At 36.8% G+C, this 14,904-nt stretch overlaps 4 protein-coding genes across 5 annotated transcripts; 3 read left to right on the top strand and 1 right to left on the bottom strand.

Moving 5' to 3' along the window:
- Window positions 1-116: 116 nt before the first annotated feature.
- Window positions 117-3,852, top strand: LOC129809276 (flavin reductase (NADPH)-like). The gene is made up of 3 exons (XM_055859105.1): window positions 117-189; window positions 277-666; window positions 3,652-3,852. The coding sequence occupies exons 1-3, from the start codon at window positions 117-119 to the stop codon at window positions 3,801-3,803; spliced, it is 615 nt and encodes a 204-aa protein (XP_055715080.1). The 3' UTR covers window positions 3,804-3,852.
- On the bottom strand, window positions 3,458-7,876 carry LOC129809277 (N-alpha-acetyltransferase 80-like). 2 transcript variants are annotated; one of them, XM_055859107.1, is made up of 2 exons: window positions 7,755-7,876; window positions 3,458-4,443 (listed from the first exon to the last, which is right to left on the bottom strand). In XM_055859107.1, exons 1-2 carry the CDS (start codon window positions 7,755-7,757, stop codon window positions 3,907-3,909), a joined length of 540 nt encoding a protein of 179 aa, XP_055715082.1. In that variant the 5' UTR covers window positions 7,758-7,876; the 3' UTR covers window positions 3,458-3,906. The 2 variants fall into 2 exon arrangements, with proteins under 2 accessions (XP_055715082.1, XP_055715081.1); XM_055859106.1 differs by lacking the exon at window positions 7,755-7,876 and adding an exon at window positions 7,403-7,696.
- Window positions 7,877-7,939: 63 nt separating this feature from the next.
- Window positions 7,940-9,366, top strand: LOC129809274 (mediator of RNA polymerase II transcription subunit 6-like). Its single transcript, XM_055859102.1, has 4 exons — window positions 7,940-8,300; window positions 8,360-8,553; window positions 8,622-8,902; window positions 8,962-9,366. The coding sequence occupies exons 2-4, from the start codon at window positions 8,360-8,362 to the stop codon at window positions 9,324-9,326; spliced, it is 840 nt and encodes a 279-aa protein (XP_055715077.1). The 5' UTR covers window positions 7,940-8,300; the 3' UTR covers window positions 9,327-9,366.
- Window positions 9,367-10,497: 1,131 nt separating this feature from the next.
- On the top strand, window positions 10,498-12,411 carry LOC129809272 (nuclear pore complex protein Nup58-like). The gene is made up of 3 exons (XM_055859097.1): window positions 10,498-10,659; window positions 10,735-10,877; window positions 10,939-12,411. Exons 1-3 carry the CDS (start codon window positions 10,586-10,588, stop codon window positions 12,276-12,278), a joined length of 1,557 nt encoding a protein of 518 aa, XP_055715072.1. The 5' UTR covers window positions 10,498-10,585; the 3' UTR covers window positions 12,279-12,411.
- The last annotated feature ends 2,493 nt before the right edge of the window (window positions 12,412-14,904 follow it).

A 14,904-nucleotide genomic window follows, 5' to 3' on the forward strand; every position in this document is an offset into this window, starting at 1 on the left:
TTACAATCAATTGAAGAATTATCTTGATATCTCTACCCAGTCAATTGGTCATTCGATTAGGTAATTGATCAACTATTTGTGAAGTTTCCAGGTGAAGAGCAATTTTCTCGAGGAAAATGCAGAAAATAGCAATATTTGGGGGCACCGGAATGACCGGGCAGTGTGTGGTGGCTCATGCACTCAAAAAAGGTATACTTAAAGGATTTAAAGCCATAAATTACCTGTTTTGCCCAGAATTTTGACTCAATCCCACTTTTTCTACCCTTTTCCTTTTAGGATTGAAATTGAGACTTCTCGTGCGTGACATGAAAACAGTGCCCCATACATTTCGGGATAAAGTTGAGATTGTCATGGGAGATGTCACGGATTATTCCAAGGTCTTGGAAGTGATTCAGGGCACAAATGGAGTTGTAGTGACTCTGGGCACGAGGAATAATCTTGAACCAACAACTGTCCTTTCTTCAGGATTGGAAAATATCCTGAAAGCCATGCAGGAGGCTTCTGTCCAAAAGATCTCCGTCTGCTTATCTTCATTCCTCTTCTATGAACCTGATAAAGTACCTACGATATTTGAGCATATTAATCTGGAGCACCGGAGGATGCTGGATCTCGTTAAATCTGCTGAGTTTGCAGAGTGGAGAGCTGTTCTCCCTCCTCATATTGCTGGTCAGTATTTTGTCTGTACCCCACACCATATACCCTATTAGCATATTTGACTAGTAATTTAACACTAAAGCACTAGATGAGACAAAATCTTGTGATAAAATCGCAAGATACCCAGATTACTCTAATTACAAAAAAAAAACGTTGAGGCACTTTCAACGAATGAAATATCCGAAAAATATGGCAAACCCACCCGACATCTTCCGAAACCCGACGAATGCATTTTCGAAAAATGGCGAACTCCGAGCAAAATGATAACTGTGAGGCTCAAATTATTCGCGGCTGCAAAATGCACTTATCCGCCGACTTCCAATTTCTAAAAGTTGCTTTTTTTTTCGCAAAATAACCCTCAAGAGCACAAAACAAAAAACAGAAAGTTTTTTTGTTACAAACCTGTCAAATATTTTTCCATGACAATTTTGTTTAACTCTCTTTTGTCTCCTTTGGGACTCTGGATACTCATGGAAAAAATAATTTTTTTAGACTATTTAGAATCGATAAAAATCCGATTCTTCTGGATAATTACAAACTATAAGGATGTCCAAATCTAGGATATTTTTTGCAGAATCCCATTTAACTCCTGAGCTAAGATATTCTTGGTCAAAAATCGTGAATTTTTGATTTTCTGCTTCCTTGCAGATATTGTGACTTTTTTGATATTTCTAGACCAGAATAAAGAAAAACCTCTCGGGGACAATTACAGATTGCATAAATTCGAAAAATAATTTTTTTTTCTCAAATTTTCAAAAAAATTGTTCAAACTTTATGGGTACTCTCGTCCACAAAAATCTAGAGGTCAAATGTAAGGTTATCCCGCCAATGCCCGCCATTTGCTTTTTGACACCAACCTTGTAACAAAATTCCAAGCGGGAGCGACATTTTTGCCAAAATGGGCGAAAATTTTGACATTTGGCAGCGAGGGAGATTGCTTTCAGGGAAGTTTTTCCTATTCTTCCGGAGTTTGGTGAATTCTGATTCTCGATGAAGTGTTTTTTTGGCTCTTTAGAAAGCTTAATGTGTTTACAATAACATCGTGTTGAAAGAAATGTGTTTTAAAGTGTTATTGTGTGAAATATTTCGAGGAATCTGTTGGCAAGCAGGAGTTTGGTGTCTTCTTGACCACTTCCTGGACATCCCAAAAGATACTGGTCAATAATTCTTCTTGTTTTAGTGATCAACATTGTAAAGGAGTCATTTGACACGCAAAAATCATTCACAAAATTGATATTATTGGCTTTTAGAAAATTGAAGTTTGTCTCCTTTTCGTTCTTTTGGGGACGAGAGTACCCATGAGTTTTCCAATTTTCCAGAGGCGGAGAAAATTCTTTCTCTACAAAAGTATCATATTTGACCACTAAGACTTACAATAAAGTGAGTTTTACTGAAATTCGTTCGCTGGATATGTTATGGTCCGAAAAAAGAATTTTATAGCCCCCTATAGTCAACGGCCGCAGCGATTCCACTGGATTTCCAGCAGCCTTTTCTGCTATGTCCGCTGATTTTACCGCTAAAAATCCGCGTGGAATTCCCTGGATTTTACCGCTCAAAATCCGCGTAAGCTTCCGAGATGGAATTTGACGCTAAATTTCTTCCCTAGCGTTCCATGGACGTTTGCGGAATTCTGTATAGGACCGTCTAATAAGAAGTGTCCGCGAGTTTCCATGGACTTTTCTCTGACGAATATTTCCACGGCTTTTCCTATGGACTATTAGCGTATAATCGGCAGTCAGCCCTTTAAAAATTCGGAAATATCCTCTTTATTCCCACGAAATTCTCCGTGGAAATTTCCATGCAACGGCCTTAGAGGCTTCCGTGGTTTAATATTACGGAATTCCACGACTTTTCCAGTGGACTTTTTAAACATATTTTTCTTCAAAATAATTCCAGAAATTGATTAAAAATTTCGTGGAACTTTCATAGAGAATCTCCAGAAAAAACATCCACAAATATGGACGATCAGTGCCAATTGGCAGCTTATAATTTGGAGAGTGTTCATCTATCAGACGAACACGCAATTGTTCTACTTTTGAATTGAAAATATTGCTACCATATCGTTCATTTGAGTATGTCTAGCTCGCAAGAATTATAGCGTTAGGGCGAAAAATAATTGCAGAATTTTCGCGCTTACTTCCATGGAATCTTGGTCGGAAAGATATCAGAAAATATACTCGGAATATTCAAAGGAAATTTTGAATCAATTTCCAGGGAATGCTCTCAGATATGTTGGAAGAAAATTCCTCGGACTTTTTTTCCAGGAAATTCACGCGAAAAAAAGCTGATAACTCCGCAGAATTCAAAGCGGAATATTATTGTATATTTCCCCGGAAGCTCACGCGAAAAATAGAAGATAAATTCCAGGGAATTTTCTGTTACTGTGAACTTTGCGCCCGATCGGCGACAAGGCCGTCAGCCGCGTCTGTCAAATATGGAGCTGCCGCCTTTGAAATACTTTTTGGCTCATAATTCTACTTCGGAATCCGTCTTCGAATCCATTTTCGAGTTCACCTGTTCACTTCCTTTCAGTGCTTGGCCGGAGTAGCATCATTTTGGCAGAGTTCTCTGAACTTCTGCTTATTTTTTCCAAGTTTTCAAGAAAAATTAAACGAGCAAACATTGGGTGGCGTCAAAAGAAAACGCATTAAAGCGACACCAACTTTGCTGACTCCGAGCCGGATTTTAATTGACATCTCTTGAGGTAAGCCACAAATTCCTTCCACCATTTTTCCGGGAACGCTTGGCGTGGGTTTCGCGAAAAACATGTCTAACCAGCAAATTTGCAAACTAAAGGACGCCATTTATCTTTAAATAAAATATGTAGTTTATTTTCCTCCGCAATTTGTTCAATTTCATAGCTTTTTTCTATTTCTTTTTGGCATTAAAAATACTTGGAATTTCATTTACACTATTGAACTCTGTGAGCAACCTGTAAAATTCTATAACAGTAATTTCTAATCTCGCTGTCTTTATTTCTCTCTATCTTCCGAACAGATGAACCATCAGCGGAATTTCAGGTGCTCCAGGACAAATCTCCCGGACGCACCATCTCTAAACTGGACCTGGGCAAATTCCTCGTAGACTGCCTCACGCAGGAGCAGTACATCAGACGTGTACTTGGCATAGCCACTGTAAAGCGAGGCTAATTCATGTCCGGAAGAGATAAATAAATGTTCAATAAATAATTTCACTGTACATCTGGCGACTTGGAAGGCGTTCAAAATCTCTTGATGATTTATGAGGCGTATGCTATCTCCCCTTGGCATTGGCATCGTCGTCTTCGGGGTTCTTGAGTACTTTTTTCATGTAAAACTTTCTCGTCATCGTGGGCCTTTTGAAGTTAACCTTGCCGTAGATGGAAATAGGTTCGCACTCCACATACCCTAGCTTTCCGTAAAACCTCACCTGGTCCACTGTTGAGAGGTAGATGACGGACAAATGCAAATTCTGGGCACAATACTGTTCAGCATGTCGCATGAGGTAGGTACCCAATCCCTGGCCCCTGCAGTCCTTTGCCACAACCACCGACTCCAGGAAGCACGCACTCACATCCCAGGGCACTGGAGTGATCTTGATATGAGCTAGAACGATCGTGTCACTCTTAAGGAGGACTAGATTAGTTGGGAGGTTATCTGAGGAGTTGCACAATTGGGCCATTCGCGCTCCAAGGCTCCTGGGCCATTCGTCATTTATGAGCTTGGCGCACGATTCAATAAGATCTGGACGTTTGTGGATGGGGATCACACTGAACGAGCCACATGGATTAGCACACAAATCAGGTAGCCCCTGGAACAGACAAACATTGAGGAATATTGTTCTGGATCTGGGGAGACATTCACATTATCCAGCCAATGAGGCAAGAGAGTGTTGTTAAATTACACGGTATAAAAATATTTTATTACAATGAAATGAAAGGATGAAGATGGAACATTTTCATTCTTTTTTACCGTCAATTCTTAGCAATCGTTAATTTAAACTTCCTTTGTAAGGAGCGTAATGCCCTACCCCAGACACTTACGATTTAATTAAGCCGAGCGAGAGATGGCTTAACCAACGTAATTATAATCCAAATTATTATCAGATTACATTCCCGTCAGTTTCTGACTAATCTTTTTCTCGACTTTTAGTGGAAAACTGATGTGAATTTAGTCGAATCATTATTTTGATTATAATTACTTTAAGGATTAAGCTATCTCTCCCCTTAAGGGCCTCGACAAAGCTGATAATAAGCCGGAAAACGGCTTAGCGCAATTATTCGCATTTTAAGTTTAAACTACTTTTCCATCTTTCCACTAAGCCGTCTCTCGGCTTAAGTTGTAAGTCTGTTTAGGACATAAGTCATAAATGTATCTAGGATGTAAGGAGATTTAGGGGAGGTAAAACAAGAAAGGAGACAAATTTAATTAATAGGGTGGCGGCATTGTGGTCTCTGTCTTTACTAATGGTCTACCCGCAAAAAACTTTACAATGTCACTAAATTATTTCGAAAAACCTCAAAATTAAAAATATTTTATGTATTTTAATAGCACATCACATTTTTTTTTGGTTTTTGGAATCATTTTTTGACAAAAATTGCGAAGAGGCCATATAAAGACAGACCACAAGTAATGCAGCCACCCTAGTAGAATTTTCTAATTTGTTTTATAGTCTTTGCACATCTTACTATCCAATTATAGTAATGTTTAACATCTTTAACGTATTGTAGTAGGACTGTTGAGCCTAGAGGAGTTGGAAGGAGTAAGTACGACCTGAAAAAGACATTTTCAAACTCAACAGTCCTACTATACACATATTACTGTACTGAACAAATAATACAACGAAAAAAAAAACAATTATTAGGATGATTGATCCCCAGTCTTCCAAAGAATATGCTTTTTTTAAAGAAATTTATGACCATAAATTCTTTATCTTTCCATGAAAAATAATCCATGCCTTCAAAAATATTTTTTTTAAAGGAAACATGAAAGTTAGCCAGTTATCGTATTAAAGATTCCTTTGCTCAATTTTAAATTTTATTTGAAGTACTCAACGAGCACAGTCAGCTTATTTTTTGCTGAGTCGATCAGCAAAAATATGCTGACCAGTCGGCAATTCTCGAACAAAAAATTTTAATCAAATATATAGAAATGGCACTTCTTTGTGTATGTCGTTTTAACATTTTATCTCTAGAATTCCTAGTACATTGTTTCAATGGGTTAAAAAGAATACCGCTCAACATTTATGTAAGGAGCATGATAGCCAAATGTCTAAAAAATTAACAAAAAGCTTTCCAGTAAGACATCTTCTATCTAGATGGCTTAAAATTATTTCAAGCTGTTTCTTACAGTAATCAATTGAGACTATCTCATAGATTCACTGAATTATTTTGTAGTTTTCCTTGAAAATAGTTTTAAAACAATCTCCAGACGGAAATCCATGAAAATTTTAAATTTCCGGTTTCTGTATTTGACTCTACAAAAATCATCTCAAAATAGAAATTTTTTTTCTAAATTAATTTTTAAAATCTTAACTATATGCATAATACCGGGATTGAGTGTATTATAAATAAATTATTTAAGAAACAGGACAAAGTTAGAATACACTTCATATTAATTAAACAAAGGGTTGTGAAGAAAGGTAGCATTTGATAGAATAGCCAAATTCCGAACTTGCTCCAAATAGTATACAGATTTTTCTCTCAATAATTTTATATTTATATATTAGGATCGAGGGCACTCAATGGGTCAAGTGGTAGAGCACTCGCTCTATGATGCAAGTGTCCCGGGTTCGAATCTTCTTTAGGTCACCAGGAATTTTTCTGGCGTTAAAGGTGTTCGGATTGCATCCAGTGAGCTTCACTGCACTTGATTCCACGGGCATGGGACTGACAACCTCATCCCGTACAAGAAAAAATAATAATGCATGTCTAGAAATCCCCTTATGGGAAGGCCTAGTTCCTCCATGGAATGCTGTGCCAGCATTATTATTATAAATAAATTATATAATTAATGTGTTTATAAATCCCACGTGTGAATTTAGAATAGAATCAATGAAACTCTTGTAATATTTGTCGCCAGTCAACATGATTTTTTTTTGATAATCAAATAAAGTTGTCATTTTAATACGGACCAGTGGAAAAAAATCATTTGACTATTTAAGAAGATAAAAGAACTTTCTATTCAATAAATTATTTTTATTTCTCAGGCCACTGGTGACCCACTGGGTGAAACAGTTAAATCAACTATAAATAATCAACTTTATTAGAAGAATTAGCAATTATGAGAATCTTGAATATTTGCCATTTTTGTACTTTCGGTCGATTTCTTTTAAGATAAAATAAACTTTTGAAAGACAAGAGCAATAAAAGAGCAATAAAGTGTTACATTCATATGAAATTGATGATTTTAATGGGCCTTTTACTTTTATTTCTTGTCATCTAATAAAATTTCGTAACTTTTGAATCAAATTGTTGTGTCTTTTGCCAAAATTACTTTTACCGCTTTTACGTAATCAATCACTAAGGTGTTAGATTTTTTTTTTAAAATTTCCTAAAGAATTGTGACTCGTGAGACTTTCTCGCACTCTATTATATTTATAAATATTTAATTTTAGATTATTTTGGTTTCAAGTTCCTCTTTTTTTTATTTGTATATTAATACACAAACGGATAAACTAATTACAATTTTTTACAAGAAGTTAGAGTAATTTTTCTACGACACGTCCTTGTAATTTAACAACATTTTTTCAGGATGGCGCAAAAATTTACCATAATTTCCATCACTTTTCCCATTTTTTCTCTTTTCTCTGAACACTCTTCAACTTCACAGATTTTAACGCTCATGCTTCTAGCACAGTTTCCCGGACTCTTGCGGAGGCACTGTGTTAACTCGTGAGTATCTCTCGATGGACTGCTAATGGGAAAATTGCGGGAAATCTGATGTTCTGGGGTAGAAAATGGATGGGAGGATGTGGGGAAGAATACGAGACGGAGTTCAAGATCATCTCACATGGGATATAATTGCCAACACTCGTGCCAAATTGCTCTGGGCGAGTAAAATTGAGGAAAATTGGGAAATTTTCAAGGGTATTTCCTAATCGCTAAAAATACCAACACTCACCATGGTGTAACAAAAATGCGTGAAAAATGCAGCTAAATCAATCACTTGGCTCTTCTCTGGGATTTCTCAGTCTTCCACATGGGGAAAATTTCACTCTGGGTGGGTTTATTGAACCATCTGTGGTAGATTTCTAGTGAAAATTTGAGAATAATCGCGAGGAATTTTCACGAGTGCGTCTCCATCACTCACCCCCACTTTTTTGTTTATCGTGTGCGAATTTCGAAAATTGAGTTCGAAAATTTCTGCACTGTAAAAAACAATGTGCCGGCGCCGGCCAGATGATTGGTACTCAGCCAGAGTAAAATTGTATTCGTGTATTCTCATATATCTTAATGCATTATAATTCTTGTGGTCTATTAAATAAAATAATTCAAATTTGGAATGCTGCGCTTACAAAATGTGGATGAAAAATTTTTAAAAATTTTTCCTACTTTTTTTTAACAGTGTAATCAGCTGTCAAATTAATGTAAACATCCCGTATGGTGTTTTTGTTTCCATCAGCCAAATCGCTTCCACAATTTTAATTGTTTTTCTTAAAAATAAACAGTAAAATCCTTTAAAAATCCCCAAGTTACATTAAGAACTAACTAGAGATTTCCTTATAGATGATGCCTGGTCGGTTGGGTATGCCAATTGCCCAGGAACCACTATGGATCTCTTGGCATGACTCCAATTGGATTCCCATCCTCAATCCCACAAATGTTATGGACTATTTCTCTGAGAAATCCAATCCCTTCTACGATAGAACGTGCAACAATGAACTGGTTAAGATGCAGAGGCAAAGTCTTGAGCATCTCAAGTAAGAAAAAATTGTTTCTATGCAACGGAAGGGCATTTCATGATTTTTGAATCATTTCCATTTCCTAGCAATATGATTGGAGTTGAATTTATCCTGTTACATGTGCAGGATCCTATCCTATATGTAATCAGGAAACAGCACAGACACTCTCCTACGGAAGCTACACCTCTAGCGGATTATTACATTATCGCTGGGACTGTTTATCAAGCTCCGGACTTGGCTAGTGTTTTCAATTCACGGCTTTTGTCGGCTGTTCATCATCTCCAGAGTGCTTTTGAAGAGTCTTCGGGTTACTCTAGGTATCATCCGAACAAAGGCTATACATGGGATTTTTCATCCAACAAAGCACGTAAGTTTTTCAGGCTTCACAAGAAGCTCCCTTTCTACTTTTCTTCTACTTGCCATCAGTTGCTGACAAATCCAAGACGCAGGCAAAGAAGGAACCAGCTCCTGTGAAGGAAGAAGCCAGTTCGCTATTCCAGAGGAAACGAGTTGATATGCTTCTCGGAGAATTAATTAGGAAGTTTCCTCTGCCGCTTCCACCATCACAGCAGAACCCTGCACATCATCAGCAAACGGGAAATGTGAATGGGAATATTAAGAAAGAACCAGAGACAGACACAAAGCCCGACATCAGTGGTCAAGAAACGACTCAGACGAATGGAGCCGGAGAAGGGGAAAATGGAGCTCCAAGCAATCTTCTCACTGAGATTAAACAAGAGAACAAGAGTGAGATGAAGCCTCCTCCAGAGAAAAAGATGAAATTTAACTAGAAATAATTTTAAGAAAATAAACAAAAATAATCCGGAAGCATTAGTTGTTTGTTTACATTTCCCTGTAGCATCATCAAAAGTTGTCGCAATTTCGCTTAAAATTGCTGTATAAAAAGAAAAATTTAGTATTTATTGAATAATGAAATTGTAAGGAACTATTTAGCAATACTAATATTATAAAATTGCATAAAACAATTGAAAGAAAAGGAATTTTGGGCAGTAAATTTTAAGGTTATGTCACGGCAATCATCTCCGGACCAACGATTTCTCGAATTCTCGGATAATTACGAGCATCCTGGCCAAGGAGTTGATTATATTGTGGAGAATGAAATATTTAGCCCATCGTCAGAATTTACAAAATCCTATGAAGACCTCAGGGAAGCCTTCAATAGCTATCTCTCTTCAAGCTGTGCTTGCTCAGATAGTGAATGCACTTCAGAATCTTGTCCACATGGGAAAAATTACCAATTATTCGTTCATCCAACTACATCTAAGACTGAGCTTGTTCTAAACCCGTCCAGGAACACTAAGGAATTTCTTTGTGAGTGCTCCCAATTCTGCAAATGCCCAAAATCCTGTAAAAATCGTCGGGTTCAATTTGGTCCTAGGGATGATCTCGATATTAAATGTTGCGGAGGCAAGGGCATGGGATTGTTCACGAAATCCTTCATTCCTGCTGGGGCATTTATATGCGAATATGCTGGAGAATTGCTAACGGAGAGTGAAGCCAGGAAAAGAGATGTGGAGCCAAATCCAATGAAGTATCTACTTTGCCTCAATGAAATCTCAGCAAGTACGAACAAAATTCAGACTTTTGTTGATCCTATCCGGAGAGGAAATATCGGGAGGTACCTGAATCATAGTTGTGAACCAAATTGTGAGATTTTGAGCGTCAGAGTAGACAGCATCATCCCGAAACTTGGTAAATGGAAAAATTTTCAGGAAGTCATTCGAAAAAATGATCATATTTTTTTTTTGTTTTTAAGGAATATTTGCAACAAAAGACATATGCGCAGGCCAGGAATTAACATTTGACTACGCAGGAGGCAGTGCTCAAAGTCTAGGAGATAAATCCTGCCTGTGCCGGTCAGAAAATTGCAGAAAATTTCTCCCTAATACAAAATTTTGACCAGTAAATTCAAATTGCAACCCTTTGAGTGCGTGAAGTTAGTTGCAGTTCGAGGGTTTCCGAAGAAGTGTCAATTTTGTTGCCCGCAAAATTTTATTTACTGTGTTTTTCTTCTGAAAAATCAACGAAAATGTCGAAATTTGGGTTTGGTACACCAACCACAACCCAGCCGGGGGCCCCTGGAGCACCGTCCTTTGGCACAACGTAAGGCATCACCCCCAAAAATGGGAAATTGTTTGGCTGGGTTCAACATAACCTCACTTGTTGTGTCCATTTCAGAACGTCTGTACCTAGTTTTGGCGGTTTTGGGGCCACGCCAGCCCCCAATCCCACCACACAGGCTGGTTTCTCTTTTGGGACCACTCCGGCAGCAAGTTCCACAGGATTGAGCTTCGGAGCAACGCCTCAACCTCAAGCGTCATGTGAGAAATTCTAAACATGTGTCTTTTGTTTATGTTTCTAATTTTTTTTGCTGACTTGCAGTTGGATTTGGAGCCCCTCAGGCAACTTCTGCACCTCTTAATTTCGGTACTCCAACACCAGCAGCACCATCTGTGCCGTCATTGGGTGGATTTTCTGGATTAGCAGCTACTGCAGCTAAACCTACTCCAACAACTTTGTCTTTTCCTCAGACATTTGGCACGAATCCCACCACTTCAGCTCCCACATTGAGCTTCAATGCCCCAACGACGTCTATTGGTTTGAATTTTGGGGCTCCGACTGCAACAACAAGTGCTCCATTGTTCAATTTTAACACCAGTACTCAACCTCAAGCTCAGCCTCCTGGATTGTTAGGGGCCAAGACCACTGGTGCTTCCTTCAGCTTCCCAGCTCAATCGACAACGGGAGTTTTTGGCGGAGTGCCTACAGCCACAACGGCTACAACGACGCAGTCCGTGGGATTGGGAGGAGTGGATATAGCCACACAGCCAAAAACGACTGAAGGAACTGATGCAGCAAAGATCAAAGAAGCCCAGTTGCCACAGGAAATTGTGGTGACGGTAAAGGGTCTTGAGGATCACATCAAGGAACAGCGTAAGAGTTCTGATATTGCACGTAATTTTGATCAGAAGTTGAAAAAGGTGGAAAATGAGACGGAATCTGTGCGAAGGACCCTGTCGGAGATCAGTAATAAGATTGTGAAGAATTATTCGGCCATCAAGCAGCTGAAGGCTGAAACAAATGAGGCAATTCAAAATGCCGAGATGGCACAGAGAACTCATGAGACACCCAATGGGCTGCAATTTGAGAATACCGCTCCACTCAAGTACTTCCTGGACATCATACAGAAGTACGAGAATGAGATGATTGTGTTCAGGAATCAGGTGGAATTGACAGAGAAGCATATGTATTCACTGATGACACCACAAAATTCCACAGCTGACGATCTCAAGAGGGGCCTTCATCAGATCCATGAGAGTTTTATTGCCTTAGCTGGGCGTCTCCATGAGATCCATCAGAGAGTGGAGGCACAGAAGGAGCACTATTTGAATATCAGAAAGTTCTACCTCAAGGACTTTACGGATGTGTTTGAGGAGGCGGAAAAACGTGATGATCCCAGGGATTTGTCAAAAATCTCCAAAGGGCCAACACCCTTTTCAACACTCACCAGTATCAATCTCGGGCAGACGGGTGTGCCCCATTCAGCGCCAAATACTCAAAGTGGAACATCCTTTGGGGGGCTTTTTGGCTCATCCGGGGGAATGTCTGGAGGTAGTTCATTCTTTGGCGGAGGATCTGGAGGTTTGTTTCCCGGCACAACAAATGAAAGTAGTTTCAATCTGCAGAAGCCACCGTTGGGCAACAAGAGGAATAAACCATGATTTTATAGGATTTTTTGATGAATTTTTCCATGCGTACAAAAGAGAAAGAAAAATCAGGTGAAGTATAAAGTTCTGAGAGCCCTTCTAAAACTTTATTTTGGAAATTAAATTAAATTGCTAGATCCTCAATTAATTTGTGAATTGTTTTTGTTCAGTGAAAGGTAGAAAATTTATAGCGAATTATACAAAAAAAAGTTTATTGAAAGCTTCGCGTCTACATTTTTGCCATTGGGCCCGTATCCTCCACTTCGTGAGAGAAGATTTTACGCGAGTTTCTCTCCGTGACATTTTCTCCTATTTTTCCCACCTGTCCGCTCTCCGTATCCACGAATATCGGAGAGAATCAGGTGAGATTTTCGTGTGGAACTCTTTGTGGAAATTGTTTTTTGACATTCCACACGTTGTTTTTGGTCACAAAAAAAAAAAACTGAATACAGTAGAGTCTCGCTATAGGCCATCGCTCTATAGTCCACAATTTATCGACCGTTGATTTCAAAACACTGATTTTAAGTTAGGTTATGTTTTTTAGTATGCGACATGCATAATTATTTTAATATTTTTGGCAAATTTTATTAAGTATTTGTTTTAATTGTGATCCACAATGAAGAGAGCAAGGACAAGTACCACAATCGCAAAGAAAGTGGAAGCCGTCGAGCAATTTCAATACTAAAAATCGTTGATAATTTTAAAAAATTACATGGACTATAGTGCGACCCAAGTGTCAAATTTGAAACCAAATATGGACTATAGCGAGACTCTACTGTACTGGAAGTAATTATAAATTCAATGAATGAATAAACAATTAAATAACATTGTTATAAGCTTTGATTCATTCATAGCGACTCCCCTTAACACTTAAATGACTGCACCGGAATTTTTGCCAAATTTCTCTTTTTAATATTTTACTACAGTAAAAAAAAACTTAAAAAAAAAACCCTTTGCATTTTTGTACTAATTCAATTATAAATACGTATATATACGTAATATAAAGATTTTCTCATTTTCTTGTGGTTTTGTATAAATTTTCTGAAAATTTTAAAATAATGCTAAAGTGAATTTTGAGATATTTTTGTAACAAAAAACCAGTTTCCATTGAATTTTTCTTTTTTTTGCAATTTGATAAGGATTATTGGATTCACATCAATATATGTATTTTTCCGTAAATTTTAAAAATTCTCTAAAAATTTAAAAATTGCGCTTTTTAAGAAAATAATTCAATAGACTCTCACTCAATCGGCTCTTTTTCAATCGGGCACAAAATTTTGTTGGCAATTTTCACGTTTTATTATGAAGCTAATATGCTCAAATTCGCTATAGTTCTTCCTATTTTATCGTGATTCTTTATAATTGAGCGCTTTTTGTGGAATTTACAGAGGCTTTGACGCCCAAATCTATCGCTAAACCGGATGACATTTTAAAAGTAAAGTTAATTTTCACTTAATTTTTATCTGCAATATTACTCGGCAATAATTCTTATTATTTATTTTTTCAATATTTTTACATTTTCTTGTATTTTTTGTGATTTTTCGAACCAATTAAATTAAATGTTAAGAGGTTACGAGCTTTTGCCAAGAAAAGTATTCTGAGTCGCTAATTATTTATTGTTTTCGGATTTGACGAGTATTTTTGTAACATTTTTGCAATAGTTGAGAACCTCGTCAGATATTCATGATATTTTCGCAATGTTTGATAAACAATTCACACTTCCACTATTTTTATGGCAGTATCAGGATTTTTCGATTATTACAGAATTAGATATATAATTTTATTCCCTTTCAGAATCCGGTTTTATCTCTACAAGAACACATACACGAACTATAGTTAATTTAAGAAAAATACAAAGATCATTGAAAATTTTAAATTTAGAAGATACCGATATACATAAAAGCACTCAAGAGTAAAATTCAAAATTGATACATGTTTTTCGCGGACAATTCTAGACATCATCCGTTCCGTATTCTATTTTACGTGGAGTATTTGAAGGAATTTTCTCAAATAAAGACTTTATTAACCTAAAGCAAAGCGTTTCAAGAATTGTAAGAAATTTTTCAATTGAGAAGTTACAATTTTTTAGATTGTATGTCGAATAGATAGGATAATATAGATGCGAATATAAATAATCTCACTCAATATATTTTTTTTCTAATTTAAGGAAGAACACGTAATTATACGATTTTTAAATATTTGTTCAATTATTATCAATTTATTAATTTTATAATAACTGGTATTATTTTCCTGCTTAAAATATTTGTTTTGTTGGTTCTTGAGATCTAACAATTTCAAATTACTAAAAAAAGAATTTTTTCCGATAAACTCCCGATAAATTATGCGATCTTTCTTCTCCGGTTTTAAGTTAAAACAAAAATTAAGAGTTTTAAAGAGTTCACGGCCAAGTAAACCACTAAAAATCTGTTCAATTTCATATTTATTAAGAATATAAATAGGTTAATCAAAGATCTAATCATTAAATGGCCAAAACCGTTTTCTTATTTTCGAGAGTTTAAAATTAAAAGAAAAAAGTTGGAAATTCCTGCACAGTTATGTTATTATTAAGTGAAATAATCATTTAAAAACCATTTAAAATTAAAAAAGCGCGATATTTTAATTTATTTTCTTATTTTCTATG

The sequence above is a fragment of the Phlebotomus papatasi genome, unplaced genomic scaffold, assembly GCF_024763615.1.
Source record: "Phlebotomus papatasi isolate M1 unplaced genomic scaffold, Ppap_2.1 HiC_scaffold_54, whole genome shotgun sequence".
Taxonomy (NCBI): domain Eukaryota; kingdom Metazoa; phylum Arthropoda; class Insecta; order Diptera; family Psychodidae; genus Phlebotomus; species Phlebotomus papatasi.